The 12,906-nt window shown below is 41.0% G+C and overlaps 1 protein-coding gene across 1 annotated transcript in view; it reads left to right on the plus strand.

The window, feature by feature from the left end:
• CCDC60 (coiled-coil domain containing 60) overlaps positions 1–12,906 on the plus strand; it is a 78,311-nt gene that overhangs the window by 47,270 nt on the left and 18,135 nt on the right. The window contains exons 5-8 of the mRNA XM_018558489.1: positions 5,550–5,651; positions 6,286–6,376; positions 8,926–9,196; positions 11,109–11,196. Of these exons, the coding sequence (XP_018413991.1) occupies positions 5,550–5,651; positions 6,286–6,376; positions 8,926–9,196; positions 11,109–11,196 (552 nt within the window). The remainder of the gene's footprint in view (positions 1–5,549; positions 5,652–6,285; positions 6,377–8,925; positions 9,197–11,108; positions 11,197–12,906) is intronic.

A 12,906-nucleotide genomic window follows, 5' to 3' on the forward strand; every position in this document is an offset into this window, starting at 1 on the left:
ATTTTTAATATATTATAAGTTTGTAATGAGAAATAAAAGATCGGGCCTAAATCATGCAAACTTTAAAAAGAAAATTAAATTACAATTGTACCAAGGCATAAGAAGATTCCCTTTAAGCAGATATGAGCTGATGCCACACACACTACTCTTTGGGCAGCACCTTCACCATGTACTGTCTGGTAGACATGCATGTTGACTTACAAAATAATCATCTAAAGACCTAAACATGACTTATGGAAAAATCAAAAACCCTTGTGTATGTCCTCCGGTGACCCCTTATCATTGTCAGCATTTTTTACAAAAATACATCCCATCATATATTTTACTGAAAGCACTTTTCATTTTTGCAAACCTTATAAAGTACACTGGAGGGAATTTATCAAGGGAGTTGCTCCACTTTTCTGTCCTATATCTTTAAGTGACACATTTTCCACATTATTTGCACCTTATTTATCAATGCAGTCTAAGCCTTGATAATAAATTTAATTTTCGTTAGACATATAGGGGGTAATTTATCATAGCAATTGCAAGTGTTTGAACTTGTACGGAATATATTTGCACCAGATTTATGATGCTAGTATAATGTTGTTCATAAATGAGGTTTAATAGACTCCAGGAAAGAAGACTTGTAACTCCAGTCAAAAAGCTTAACTGTTGCTTCTTGCAGAAGTGGTCATGGGGACTTTTTAAGTTGTGATTGTTTTCTTAGGTGATGCTCCAGTTTCACACAGCCCCAGAAAAAGTGCGGATGAAAACAGGTGCAAAACACGTGCAGGTGAAAAAGTAGTGCAAGCTCTGGTCAAAACAGGGGCAAAACACGTGCAGGTGGAAAAGTAGTGCAAGCTCCGGTGGAAACGGGAAAAACATGTGCAGGTGGAAAAGTAGTGCAAGCTCAGGTGAAAACAGGGGCAAAACACTTGCAGGTGGAAAAGTAGTGCAAGCTCAGGTGAAAACAGGGGCAAAACACGTGCAGGTGGAAAAGTAGTGCAAGCTCAGGTGAAAACAGGTGCAAAACACGTGCAGGTGGAAAAGTAGTGCAAGCTCAGGTGAAAACAGGGGCAAAACACGTGCAGGTGGAAAAGTAGTGCAAGCTCAGGTGAAAACAGGGGCACATGTTAAAAGACAGATTTGCGCATTAAAAAAATGATCTAAGAGGCTAAAACTGTCTCAATTGCTTTGATAAATTCCCCCCACAGTCTTTATGTCGTTTTGAGAATACACATTTTAAACTAGCAGCTCACTTGGGGAATATTATCTCCAACAACCCAATCTGTCTATCTTGAATTATTCACATAGCAGGTTCATGAACTCCCTTCAACCTGCTGAATTCTCTAACTACCCTTATCAGGTAATCTTGGGAGATGCACACACATCCCTGTAATTAGAAATGGATCTGTCATATTCAGCATTATGTGTTTCATACAGCGCTGGCACGGTCCTAGCTGTGATGAGATTTTAAATTAGATTTTCAGACCTAATGAACAATGATTCATCATACTTCTATCATGTCATTCAGCTTCTAATCCTCTTAAAAGTGATTGTTACTGCTGAAACATTTTATCACATTTCTACAATTCTGAATTGTTCGAGGTCTTTTATTAGGTAAGTCGTTCACAAGCTACAGAATAATACAAGCATTCTGTGCAAAGCTTCTGCTTTGAAATTTTATTTTTACTTTTATCGGCCAGGGATACCAGCTAGACTAGAAAGGACATTATTAAAGAACATTACAGAGGATCAGTAGGATTCATAGGATCCTCAATTATTACTAAAGTTCCTAATTTGTACCAAAAAGAAATCCCCTTCATTATTTCACCATCTGTATAAACTGCTGAGACCAGACAGTACAGTGAGGAAAATAATGATTTGATCCCCTGCAGATTTTGTAAGTTTTGACCACGTACAAAGAAATGAAAGGTCTATAATTTGTTATCATAGGTGTATTTTAAATGATAGAGACAGACAGAATATCAACCAAAAATCTAGAAAGAACACATGATACAATCATTATAAATTGAGTTGCAATTCAGTGAGTAAAATAAGTATTTACCAACCAACAATAATTCTGGCTCCTCCCACAGACTGGCTATGCGGTACACAGATTAGTCCTGTCAATTTAAGAAGGTGCTCCTAACAACAACTCATTATGTATATAAAAGACACCTGTCCACAGAATCTTTCTTCCATTCAAACCTCACCACCATGGGCAAGACCAAAGAGCTGTCAAAGGACGTTAGGGACAAGACTGTAGACCTGCACAAGGCTGGAATTGGTTACAAGACTATCCGCAAGAAGCTTGGTGAGAAGGAAACAACTGTTTGAGGGATTATTCGCAAATGGAAGGAATACAAAATAACCATCAATCGCCCTCGGTCTGGAGCTCCATGCAAGATTTCACCTCATGGGGTAAGGATGAACATGAGAAAAGTGAGGGATCAAGCCAGAACTACACGGGAGGAACTTGTGAATGATCTCAAGGCATTTCGGACCACAGTCACCAAACAAACCATTGGTAACACAATACACCGCCATGGATTGAGATCCTGCAGCGCCCGCACAGTCCCTCTCTTCATGAAGGCACATATACATTCCGGTCTGAAGCTTGCCAATGAACAGCTAAATGATTCATAGAAGGATTAGGAGAAAGTGCTGCGGTCAGATTCGACCAAAATTGAGCTCTTTGGCATTAAAGGAGAACTATGAGGTGAGTGCTTTTCACTCACCTCATAGTTCTAGCCGACCTGTGACAATGAGACTGTCACAGGTCGTCTCAAACCCGCCGTGTTCGGAGGAAGAAAAATGCTGACTATGACCCTAAGGACACCATCCCTACAATCAAGCACAGAGCTGGAAACATTATGCTTTGGGGCTGTTTCTCTGCTTAAGATACAGGCCGACTTTGCCACATTGAGGGGCCAATGGATGGGGCCATGTATTGTAAAATCTTGGATGAGAACCTCCTTCCCTCAGCCAGAACACTGAAGATGGGTTGTGGATGGGTCTTTCAGCATGACAATGACCTAAAACATACTGCCAAGGCAACAAAGCAGTGGCTCAAGAAGAAGCACATTAAGGTCATGAAGTGGCCTATCCAGTCTCCAGACCTTAATCCTATAGAAAATTTATGGAGGAAGCTAAAACTTTGAGTTGCCAAGCGATAGCCAAGAAACTTTAAGGATTTAGAGAAGATCTGTAAAGAAGAGTGGGCCAAAATCTTTCCTGAGATGTGTGCAAACCTGATAACCAACTACAAGAAATGTCTTACCTCTGTGCTTGCCAACAAGGGTTTTTCCACCAAGTACTAAGTCAGGTTTTGCTTGGGGATCAAATACTTATTTTACTCACTGAACTGCAACTCAATTTATAACATTTGTATCATGTGTTTTTTCTGGATTTTTGGTTGATATTCTGTCTCCATCGTTGAAAATACTCCTATGATAAAAATGATAGACCTTTAATTTCTTTGTTAGTGGGATCTCTGAAACACTGTGAAACTTAGGAGTCTATTCACTAAGCTGCCGAGGGCAGCCGAGTGAATGGCCGATCTGAAGTGAAGTGAGCCGAACACTGTTCGGCTATTCACTTCAGGCTGGTCAGGCTGGAAGCTTCGTGTGGCTTCGGGTCGGCCGAACATGCTCAGCATGTTCGGCTGACCCGAAGTGCAGAAGGAGTTCGACTCAGCCGATCCAACATCTGGATCGGCTGAGCCGAACCTCCGGCAGGCTTCTCACTGCTGTTCGGGCTATTCTTAAAGATCCCGAACAGCAGTGAGTGAATAGCCGAAGCTGGCCGAGCGGCATTCGGCTCGGCTGTTCTGCTCGGTCCCTCTGAGGTACCGAGCAGAACAGAAAAAGAGTGAAAAAAGTAAATAGCAAACGATTGTGCGGAGCTAGCAGTGACAGCTAGCTCCGCCCAATAGTTTCCTATTGTCCGGCGGCTCTGCTGCTGTAAAAAAAAACTCTCCCGGGCGCCCTGGGAGCCTCCCGCTCCCGGCCGCCAAGGAGAGAAGCACTGATGTGTCTTTTTTTTCCCCATTGAAAAGCATTGGTACATTACTATTGGCTATTTCAATTTGCAATAGCCAATAGTAAACTAGCATTGTACCTGCCCTCTGCTGATGGACCTGATGGGGAACTGCAGCAGAGGGCGGGTACAATGCATCATAATGACAACATACCCATAAAGCTGTGCACTGTTATCAATATAAGGTGTGCTAACCTAATGGTTCATTGACTCTGTGACATCTTTTCACCAAGGTCAGGGACCCATGCTCCAAAAGGCAACACTGGTGGGATGGCAATGCCTTGTAAGTTGTGTTGTCAGTCAGCATGATGTCAATGTTGACTTAGTAAGAGTACTGGTTCTCGGTCTTGAGTTGTTGATACTTCGATACACAATTATTGATGGGTTATATTTCTGTATTTCTCAAACTCCTCATAAAATAATATCCTTATTTTCTATTTAAACGAGAACTTCTTTTTTGTATGTTGGACAGAGGGGAAATGTATTTAGCTTGTATAGAATTTACCTACCTCTGTTATCTTACTGCAGCAGCATGGTAAGTTGAAAACTTAGCATGTACGTCTTCCAACATATTTCACACAAGTGAATCAACGCGCACTGTTGCCATCAATATGCCCATATACTGTGCGATTATCGCATGATAATCGCGGGAAATCCCGCGATCGTACGATAATCGCAAAGTGTATGGCAGGCGTGCAACCGTTTTTACTGTACGGTCGCACATCTTGTCCTCAGCGGGGCGGGCTTGCGATGATTGCAAATACGATTTGCCTGTCCAAGATGGGCAGATCGTACGTTTTTTTTTTTACTTTACAACCACCACAAGACTAAGGTCTTGGTTGTAAAGTGTATGGCCACCTTTAGAGTCATCTGCTGCCATTTGCTAATCTAAGGCAGCTGGATGCTGTAGGCAAGTTAGGTTTAGATGGGATTCTATGATTTCTTATCAGTTTATACTAGTATTAATACATGATACTGCTAGCAAGCAGTAGATATATGCAAAAAGTTTTTTAAACTTAGCTGTGTCTTTGCCGCACGCTCCCGTCCAAAAAGCTTAAAATGTTTGGGCGGCCGCAAAGCATCTTGGGGCGGGCGCATGCGCAGTTCGGATTTTCGGCCGAGAGACGAGGAAAGACACAAGGTGTGCACCCGCATGCAGACACCGTGGGACAGGAAGTGCCAGCAAGGACAGAGGAGTCAGCACTGGATCGGAGAGCCGCAGCAGCGCTGGAGAGAAGGCTGAAAAACGACAGGAAAGAAGAAGAAGAAGAAGATCGAATTAAGAGACATCATTTAAGGTAAGTGCTTTAATTAACATTGTGTAGAGGGAAAAAAGTTTCTGCCTTTAATGTCACTTTTATTATAAAACACCACTGAGTTTAGTTTCTATTTGCAATGTAATATATAAATTGACACTTTATCTGTTAAAAGCAAATTGCCAGCAGTGTAGCATGTATCATATTATAGTGTTTAAAAACATGTATTCGTTGTGTATAATATAGAATATGTCACTGCTTCCTTTCCAGGGAATCTCTCTTCCGTCAGCTCTGTGCCCTCCATTGGCTCTTAGAATCTTTATCAGAGCAGTCTGGTCTCATGCGACCTATATCCACCTGCTGGAATATAAGGTACAGACCCTGGGGCATTCAATTAATTATTCTATGAAAATGTTTCCGTATCTTTTAACCGAGAAGAAAAAATGACCATGCAGCGCTATTTGTCACAATAACTTTTTCAAGATGTTGACAGTGTTTGGGCCTTCAGACTGGTTTTAATTGCTGGCCATACACAGAAAAATCTGATTGCTCAGAAACCCAGCTCACTCCTTCACTCAGCAAGTATACTCACCTTTCAATGCAGGTTGAATTATCTTATTAATTTTGTCAACTGTTCATCAACTTTATAAACATTGTTGGACAGAATGTTGGTTACTACATTTCAACCCACCCAATCACTGGTGAGGTCAATGGCAGTCTCTTGCAGTCCGACAATACAGTCTTTTATATAAATAAGTAGGCTTTATAATCAGCATTATTACATTCAGATTGAGGCATTTTAGTTTTTGTACCATTCTGTCTAATTGTAGTAAATTGCATTATTAGATTTTAATGTGTGTGGCCAGTTTAAGATAGGGTGTGTGCAAGAGAAACAGATCATTAATTTACATACTGCAATATATACTGTATGTTGTACTGTATATATAGTAAATGCCATGTACACTGGAAGATGTTACTTTAACCACACTGTATTTCTTTAAACCAGAGATCCTGGTGGCTGTAAAACTTCATTGAAAAGAATCAATAGAGAAAAAGAAGTAGAAATGAAGTGGGAGCAGTTTATAACACCGGGGAAGGTAAAATATATTTTTTTTTACTTCCTATAACTGCCAGAAATATTTTGACATGTTTTACAGGTATAAATAAATTTCAAGTCTTAAAATGGAGAGCTAAATATTTCACCTAGTTAATCTTTTAGTGAGGGAAATATATGGACAGAGTTTGGCTCATCAACCATATTTATATATTACACTTGCAAAAACTGTAAAGCTTCGGGAATGTTTGTATTAAGTGGAATCTATTATTTTATGTTATAGTGATATACATGTCCCAGTGGATTTAAAGGACAATGCAACGCAAATGAACGCTGCAAGGACTTTTGGGGAAATGTAGAGCTGTTTGTCGTGTATAAATTTTGCATATCTCTGTATTTCCAATTCTTTAATTTTTAAATCATATTGCAAGACATTTTTATGACTGTGGCCAGTGTCTCAATATTAATTTTCCCAGTGATTGGCTTCATTAAAACCTCTAATACCTTTGGAGACTGAGGTACAGGCTGACGGTGGTGTCAAAAGGGACAGAAACTTGAAGGCAGATGATGGGAAGTAAAGTGTCAGGAGGGAAGTGTAATTTTTACTCTCAGTTTTACTGACTTCCTCGGAATCAGTGACTAAGAAGCTGCCGTTAGTGAGAACATAGCAGGACATTTACCAAGAAACTAGTGACACTATTATCCGCAAATCAAGCTGCCTTTCACTTAGCAAAGTCTATGCCATGGTTGTACAGTATATACGCAACCCCTGCACTTCTAATCTTGGGTAGCCAACTACAACAGATTTGCTCAGATCTCCCACAGATTTATCAAAGCATACGAGACAGATTTTCACTCTAAACAGACTTATCATTAAGAAGTAGGACAGGTTTTATTTGGTCACTATGCTACTTAAGCGGAGCTAAGGGAGGAAGTTATCGATGCAACCATGTAGTAAATCTACCTTACAATTTGTCTCATTGCTCCTGTTCAACATTGCCTTGCTGTGCGACAGAATTAATAAATGTCCCCTATACAATTCTGTTTGTTCCTAAATACATAATTCATTTTATTGATGATCCTTTATAAGTTTAACAGATCCATAAACTGCTCTGCAATATCCTTAAAATAATGATTAAAATTATATTTGCTGCAGCTTTCTATGTCCATTTGATTAATTGTCTTCAGTGGCAGGAATGCTAGATGGTGCTAGATGCTGGATTGTGGGGTGACTCCAGCTAAGCTGTTATTAAGGAGTTTGCTCTTCTCTGGTGATGACTAGATGCAAGGGCAAATACAGGCATCTTGTTAGTGCTATCATTCCATAGAACTCAGGCATTGAATGTCAGTTTGTTGCTGTACTCTGGATTACTTTACCATTGCTTTTTGAAAAGCTACAGCAGTCACTGAAGTCTGTCAAGGTGCAGCGTACAAGTCTGCACATTCCACTTTGTACGCCAGAGGGCAGTCATAGATTTCAGAGCATGATTTCCAGTTTAAATAGACAGAATTACTTAATTTCACATGTTTTGTTTACACATTAAAAAGGTTAAATCAGATTATAAGAGAACTTCAGTTAGAATATTAGTTGCTTGTGAACCTGAACAATGTCCTATTATGAGCAATTTGGTGTTTCTTTTTTATCTGAGCTGTAGCAAAACTCTCACTGATTTTTGCAGATCTCTGTACAAAATCTGAAAACATTTTAATAATCAGGGTAGGCAAAATGGATGACAATTCATTGTTGGTTCAGGGAAGATTGTGAACAATGCTAGAAGAGGTCTTAATCCACAGAAGCATGCTGTAGGCTGAGACAGGCCTCATGTCCAATTACAGGTCCAACTTTATGAAACTTTTCATTTTTCTTAGAAGCAGTGCTCCCTTAAATTTTACTTAAAGTTGAACTTCAGGCAAGCAGCCTATTATTTAGATGAAATACATATAAGTTTGACCCTCCAGAGTATTTGTACTTCTGTCCATTCCATTTTGAGATTTACACAACTCTGCCACACATCACAGCCCTGTCCGACAGGTCATGATACCTGAATTTTCTCTGCTGAAGTTAAGTAACACTTACAGGTCTTGTTCCTACCCCAGAATGTGACTGGACAGTGCAAGGAAAAGCAGGAGACTGAAAGATGTTGATACCTAGTCAAATTTATGTATTTGCACTGCTTGCATACATTCAGTGATGTATTGATGAATGCAGAGCTGCATTACTGTGTGCATTTTATATCTGCCTGGAGTTCAGCTTGAAATAAATACATGCACTCTATCCATAGTTACCTATTTGTATTCCTTACTTACCTTTCCCTTGAGGTGAATATCAAGCACCATTGAATAGTAAACATTATCATCATCATCTCTTTTTGCTGATTTCCCTGTCTTGGACAAAACCAAATTCTGACTAGCAGCAAAAATATGGGCAGAGAACATTGGTTAAGGAGCTTCACAATGCTGGAAATTGGTATCTAGACTGCAACTGTAATTTTACCAGCAGGCTACCTACATCACCCAGTATCCAAAATTATATTGTTTGGGACAGAGGTTGTTCTGGTTTCTGTAATATGTCCCATATTTTTCAATTCCTAGGGTAAAAGGCAAGGTCAGAGATTTATCCGCGGTCACTTACAACGAGCACGAAAATTATCATTCCTCAGCATCTCTCGCTTTAGTGGGCTTTCATCAGCTGTCACACCAACCATGGGCAGCGTCTCCTCCCTTTTACCAAGCTCAGAGGAGATGCCAGCATCCTCAGATGGTCCTCAAGATGGTGGGGAGGATATAGAATCTACTGTTAATAGTTCTGTTCACACTACGGGCAAAGTGAGCAAAGATGAAGAGGAAGAACCTCTGTCTGAATGATAAACTTCTCAGTTTATCAGTCTCTAAGATTTGCCCTTGGTGAACCTTTTACTTTGAACATTCAGCTTTCAGTCTGAAAGCAGGATGCAAGGGTTTTTGTGTAATTTTGGTTTAAATGTGCCCTAAAGAAAAAAAACTGAGTCATGTTCTTTTAAACTGATAATCTAGACCGTCGTACTCACTGTCAACATGTTGGACTGAAAAAAAAATGAAAAGCTTTTAATTTAATACATAGTTGAAGTAATTAGTGTTTTTCTATTTCTGCGATTCAACTTCAAAAGTAATATTGCCTTTTATAGATAAAAAGAAATTGATAGAGACTCTTATGAGACCTTTGTGAAAAAACTCCTAAGCATGCGCAGAAAATGTATTATGTCTGGCAGAGTCCGACCACAACATGTGTACCTGCAGCACGCAGTACCTCTCAGCCTGTGCTTTTCTATGTCTGTCAGGTGCTATTGTAGGCTACCAAGGAGCATGATGCAACACCCACTTTCCACCACTAAACAATGCAAAGATCGAAGCTGCAATCCATCTTTCAGCACAGTGAAAGGCTTTATTGTACTTTAGATACATGGCCCCACTTCCGTGTGGAGAAATTGTTAATGGTTTGTTAATGGTTAATGGTTTGTCCAACTAGTTATCCTGATTTTGGATGCTTTAGGAGTCTACACCAGGCAACCTTAGCATATTTAATTTGGGGTAAACATAAAAGTCCACACAGGTGTTTCCCTCGCAGGGGTCTTCAAACATAAAGTACAGCAAAATAATGTTTTTGCAAGTCTCACCGACTTCAGGTTATCACTATAAACCCCTTCCACACGGGCTGTATCCAGCTGACGTGCCACAGGATGGAGTCCTCCTGACTCCTGGACAGACACCTCCCTTGTCTGCCAGCTAGAACCCTGAAACAGGGTCCTTTGCATAAGGGCTGTGCACAGGTGCACCATCATCGGTGCTGGTCACCACTGAAGCCCAGACTCGGGAATGGAGATTTCTTCCCTCCCAGTTCACTTAGAAATCCCCCGACTCCAGGATCCCAACTATAATCCAGAAAACCTGGAAAGTATTGTAAAGCCAGCTCTTTCCTGGTAAAAGTACTTTCCTAGAACCGCTCAGCCCCTCTTGCTGGGAGTTCTGGGTGACTTTGATGCCACATTATACCGTGGTATTGCCACGCAATGCCACAATATATATCAGAAAATGTTACAATGTTTATTTCAGTTTATAAAAGACCTGATAGAATATGTTGATGTTGCAGCACAGTGGCTTAGTGGTTAGCCGACTCGCCGCCCGACTTCCTGATTTGTCGGGAAGCTGGCCAATCAGGAAGTCGGGCACTGAGTCATTACCCGACCTCCGGCTTCTTGATGGCCCAGAAAGACCAGCGTATGGCACCGCGTAGAAGAGCCAAACCCTCTGGTCAGGATTCAACAGTAAACCTACTTCTAAAGGAAAACGGTCACTCCTTTGAAGACAGTCAAGTACGCATCCTAGGCAGGGAGGAGGACTGGTTTAAAAGAGGTGGGGCATTTTGCATGTGAAATAGGGACCTTAAATTGTAAGCTTCTTGAAAGCAGGGACTGTTGTAAATGTAAAGATTGTCAGCACTATATAAATACCGGTAATAAATAAAGTTGGGTTACTGGGATTTCTGTATTTTAATAAGCCTGCATTGTCTATATATAAATAAGAAAGACACATGGCAATGGAGGGAGTAAATCTGTTTGTTCATAATGTATCAGTTTTATAAATTACTGGTTTTTATATTGTACGTGAAAGGCCAGATACAAAGCTGCTGTTTCATGTGTAAATGCTAAAAAAAAAAAATCATATTTTCCTGTTGTTTTATGTTTATTTAAAAGAGTTCCATCAACTACCTCTATAATGTCAATGTTTAATTCTATCAGATATGCAGACCTTGCTGAAAATGATTGGTGCGAGTGTGAGTAAGGAATTGGATGAAGAAGAAAGTCAATCCAAGTACAAGTTAAAAAGGTATGTACTGTAAGATCACAATACAGCAAGAAACCGCAGCAAATTACAAGTGATAATACATTTTCTATTTATCACACAAATTCTAATAGGCAGTGGCTCAAGAACTGGGAGAAATAAAAAGCACCTTGAGGGGAATTTATCAAAACTGGAGCAGACAAAATCTGGAGCAGCTGAAAGGTCCTGGAGGAAGGAACTCCAGTGGAAAGAGGGGGACCAGACATCCGACACTTCTGGAAGTAACAAAAACAGACGTTTTTGCAGCCAGCATAGCTCCTAAAGCTATCAGCTACATTGGTTGCAGGAGGGGTATTACCCTTTTCTTTCCTGGCATGCCATTAGTTTGAGAATAGTCACAGGGTCTCTTTAAAAGGAGGGTTTTTTGTGCTCAATTTCAATACATTGTTGGCAAATGTGAAATCACTTATATGCTGCACAATCAAGTTAGCCAAATTCAATCCGCTCATCCCTTCTATAGTTGTGAGAAAATGGACATATTCTGACAGTTACAGATGATCAGACAAGTTAGAAAGTCCTGCCCTACTTTTCCCACAAGATACGTCAGGGGCAGGATTGTACACAGGAATGGTTGTGTGAGCTGATTATTTAAAGCTAAAACTTTAGTAAAAGCTATCCTGAGGCAGTTGGCTCACCCTTGCACATTTTCTAATTGCCATTTTAAAAAGAGGAGCCATTCAAGCTGAGTAAGAAATGTTTAGGATTTAGTACATCTGTAGATTTCTGAGAAGGAAAGCTATTTAAATAGTGAATGATAAATGCATGCTTGATGTTATACGTTTTTGTTTTTTATGGCCCAAACCACATATTTTATTGTAGAAGTTGAAGGACATGGTTTACCTATATTGACAACCTTTCTTGGGCAGATTTGCAGTCACAGATTAATAATTATGCAGATCGGCATCACAAATTGTTTGTGCAAGAGGACCGATCTGCCCCGGAACAGCTGATTGGTCCTGAAATGTCACTTCTATCTGACTTTATGAGTGCAGTGGAATGTGAGATCACACTCAAAAAAATCGGAAAGAAGTGACATTTGAGGACCAATCAACTGTTCCAGAGCAGATTGGTTCTCCTGCACATACAATTTGCGGTGCCGATTTGCCCTGGAACAGCTGACAAAGCGTTGGAATGCTTCACCTATTGGCGGTCACACAGTCCACCGCCGAAAAACTGGGCGGGATTACGTTAAAATGTGTAACCACGTCATCAGTCACCAGTGGCGTCACAAGGGGGTTGCGGCCCGCACACCCGAGTGACACCATTGGAGGTGTGACACCAAAATGACTCACAGTCATTTTGGTGTCACCCCCCTCTGAAAAGTCGGGTGCTCGGTCATGGACTGAACGCCCGACAGTATCAGGAGAGAGGAGGGGACCCGGCGGCATACCTTATCCCACCAGGTGACTGTCCCCTCCTCTCGCTGCCGGCGTCCATCACCAAGATGGCCGCCGGCAGGTATCAGAATACTGCCGCGCGTGCGCGATGATGTCATCGTGCACAGCATGGTGACGTCATGCGCATGCGCAATGACATCTCGGCAGGGGGACACTCGGTTACCGCTCCGGGTGTCACCCAGCCTCTGGATGCCCCTGCCGGTCATACATTGTAACGTACTCACAAACTTTGATAGAACACCGCCATCAGGGGGGTACAGCAGGTACCCATGTGAGGGGTCTGGGCAGCCTGGGTGTC

The sequence above is a fragment of the Nanorana parkeri genome, unplaced genomic scaffold (genome assembly GCF_000935625.1).
Source record: "Nanorana parkeri isolate BGI_ZX_2015 unplaced genomic scaffold, ASM93562v1 scaffold343, whole genome shotgun sequence".
In the NCBI taxonomy this organism is placed as follows: domain Eukaryota; kingdom Metazoa; phylum Chordata; class Amphibia; order Anura; family Dicroglossidae; genus Nanorana; species Nanorana parkeri.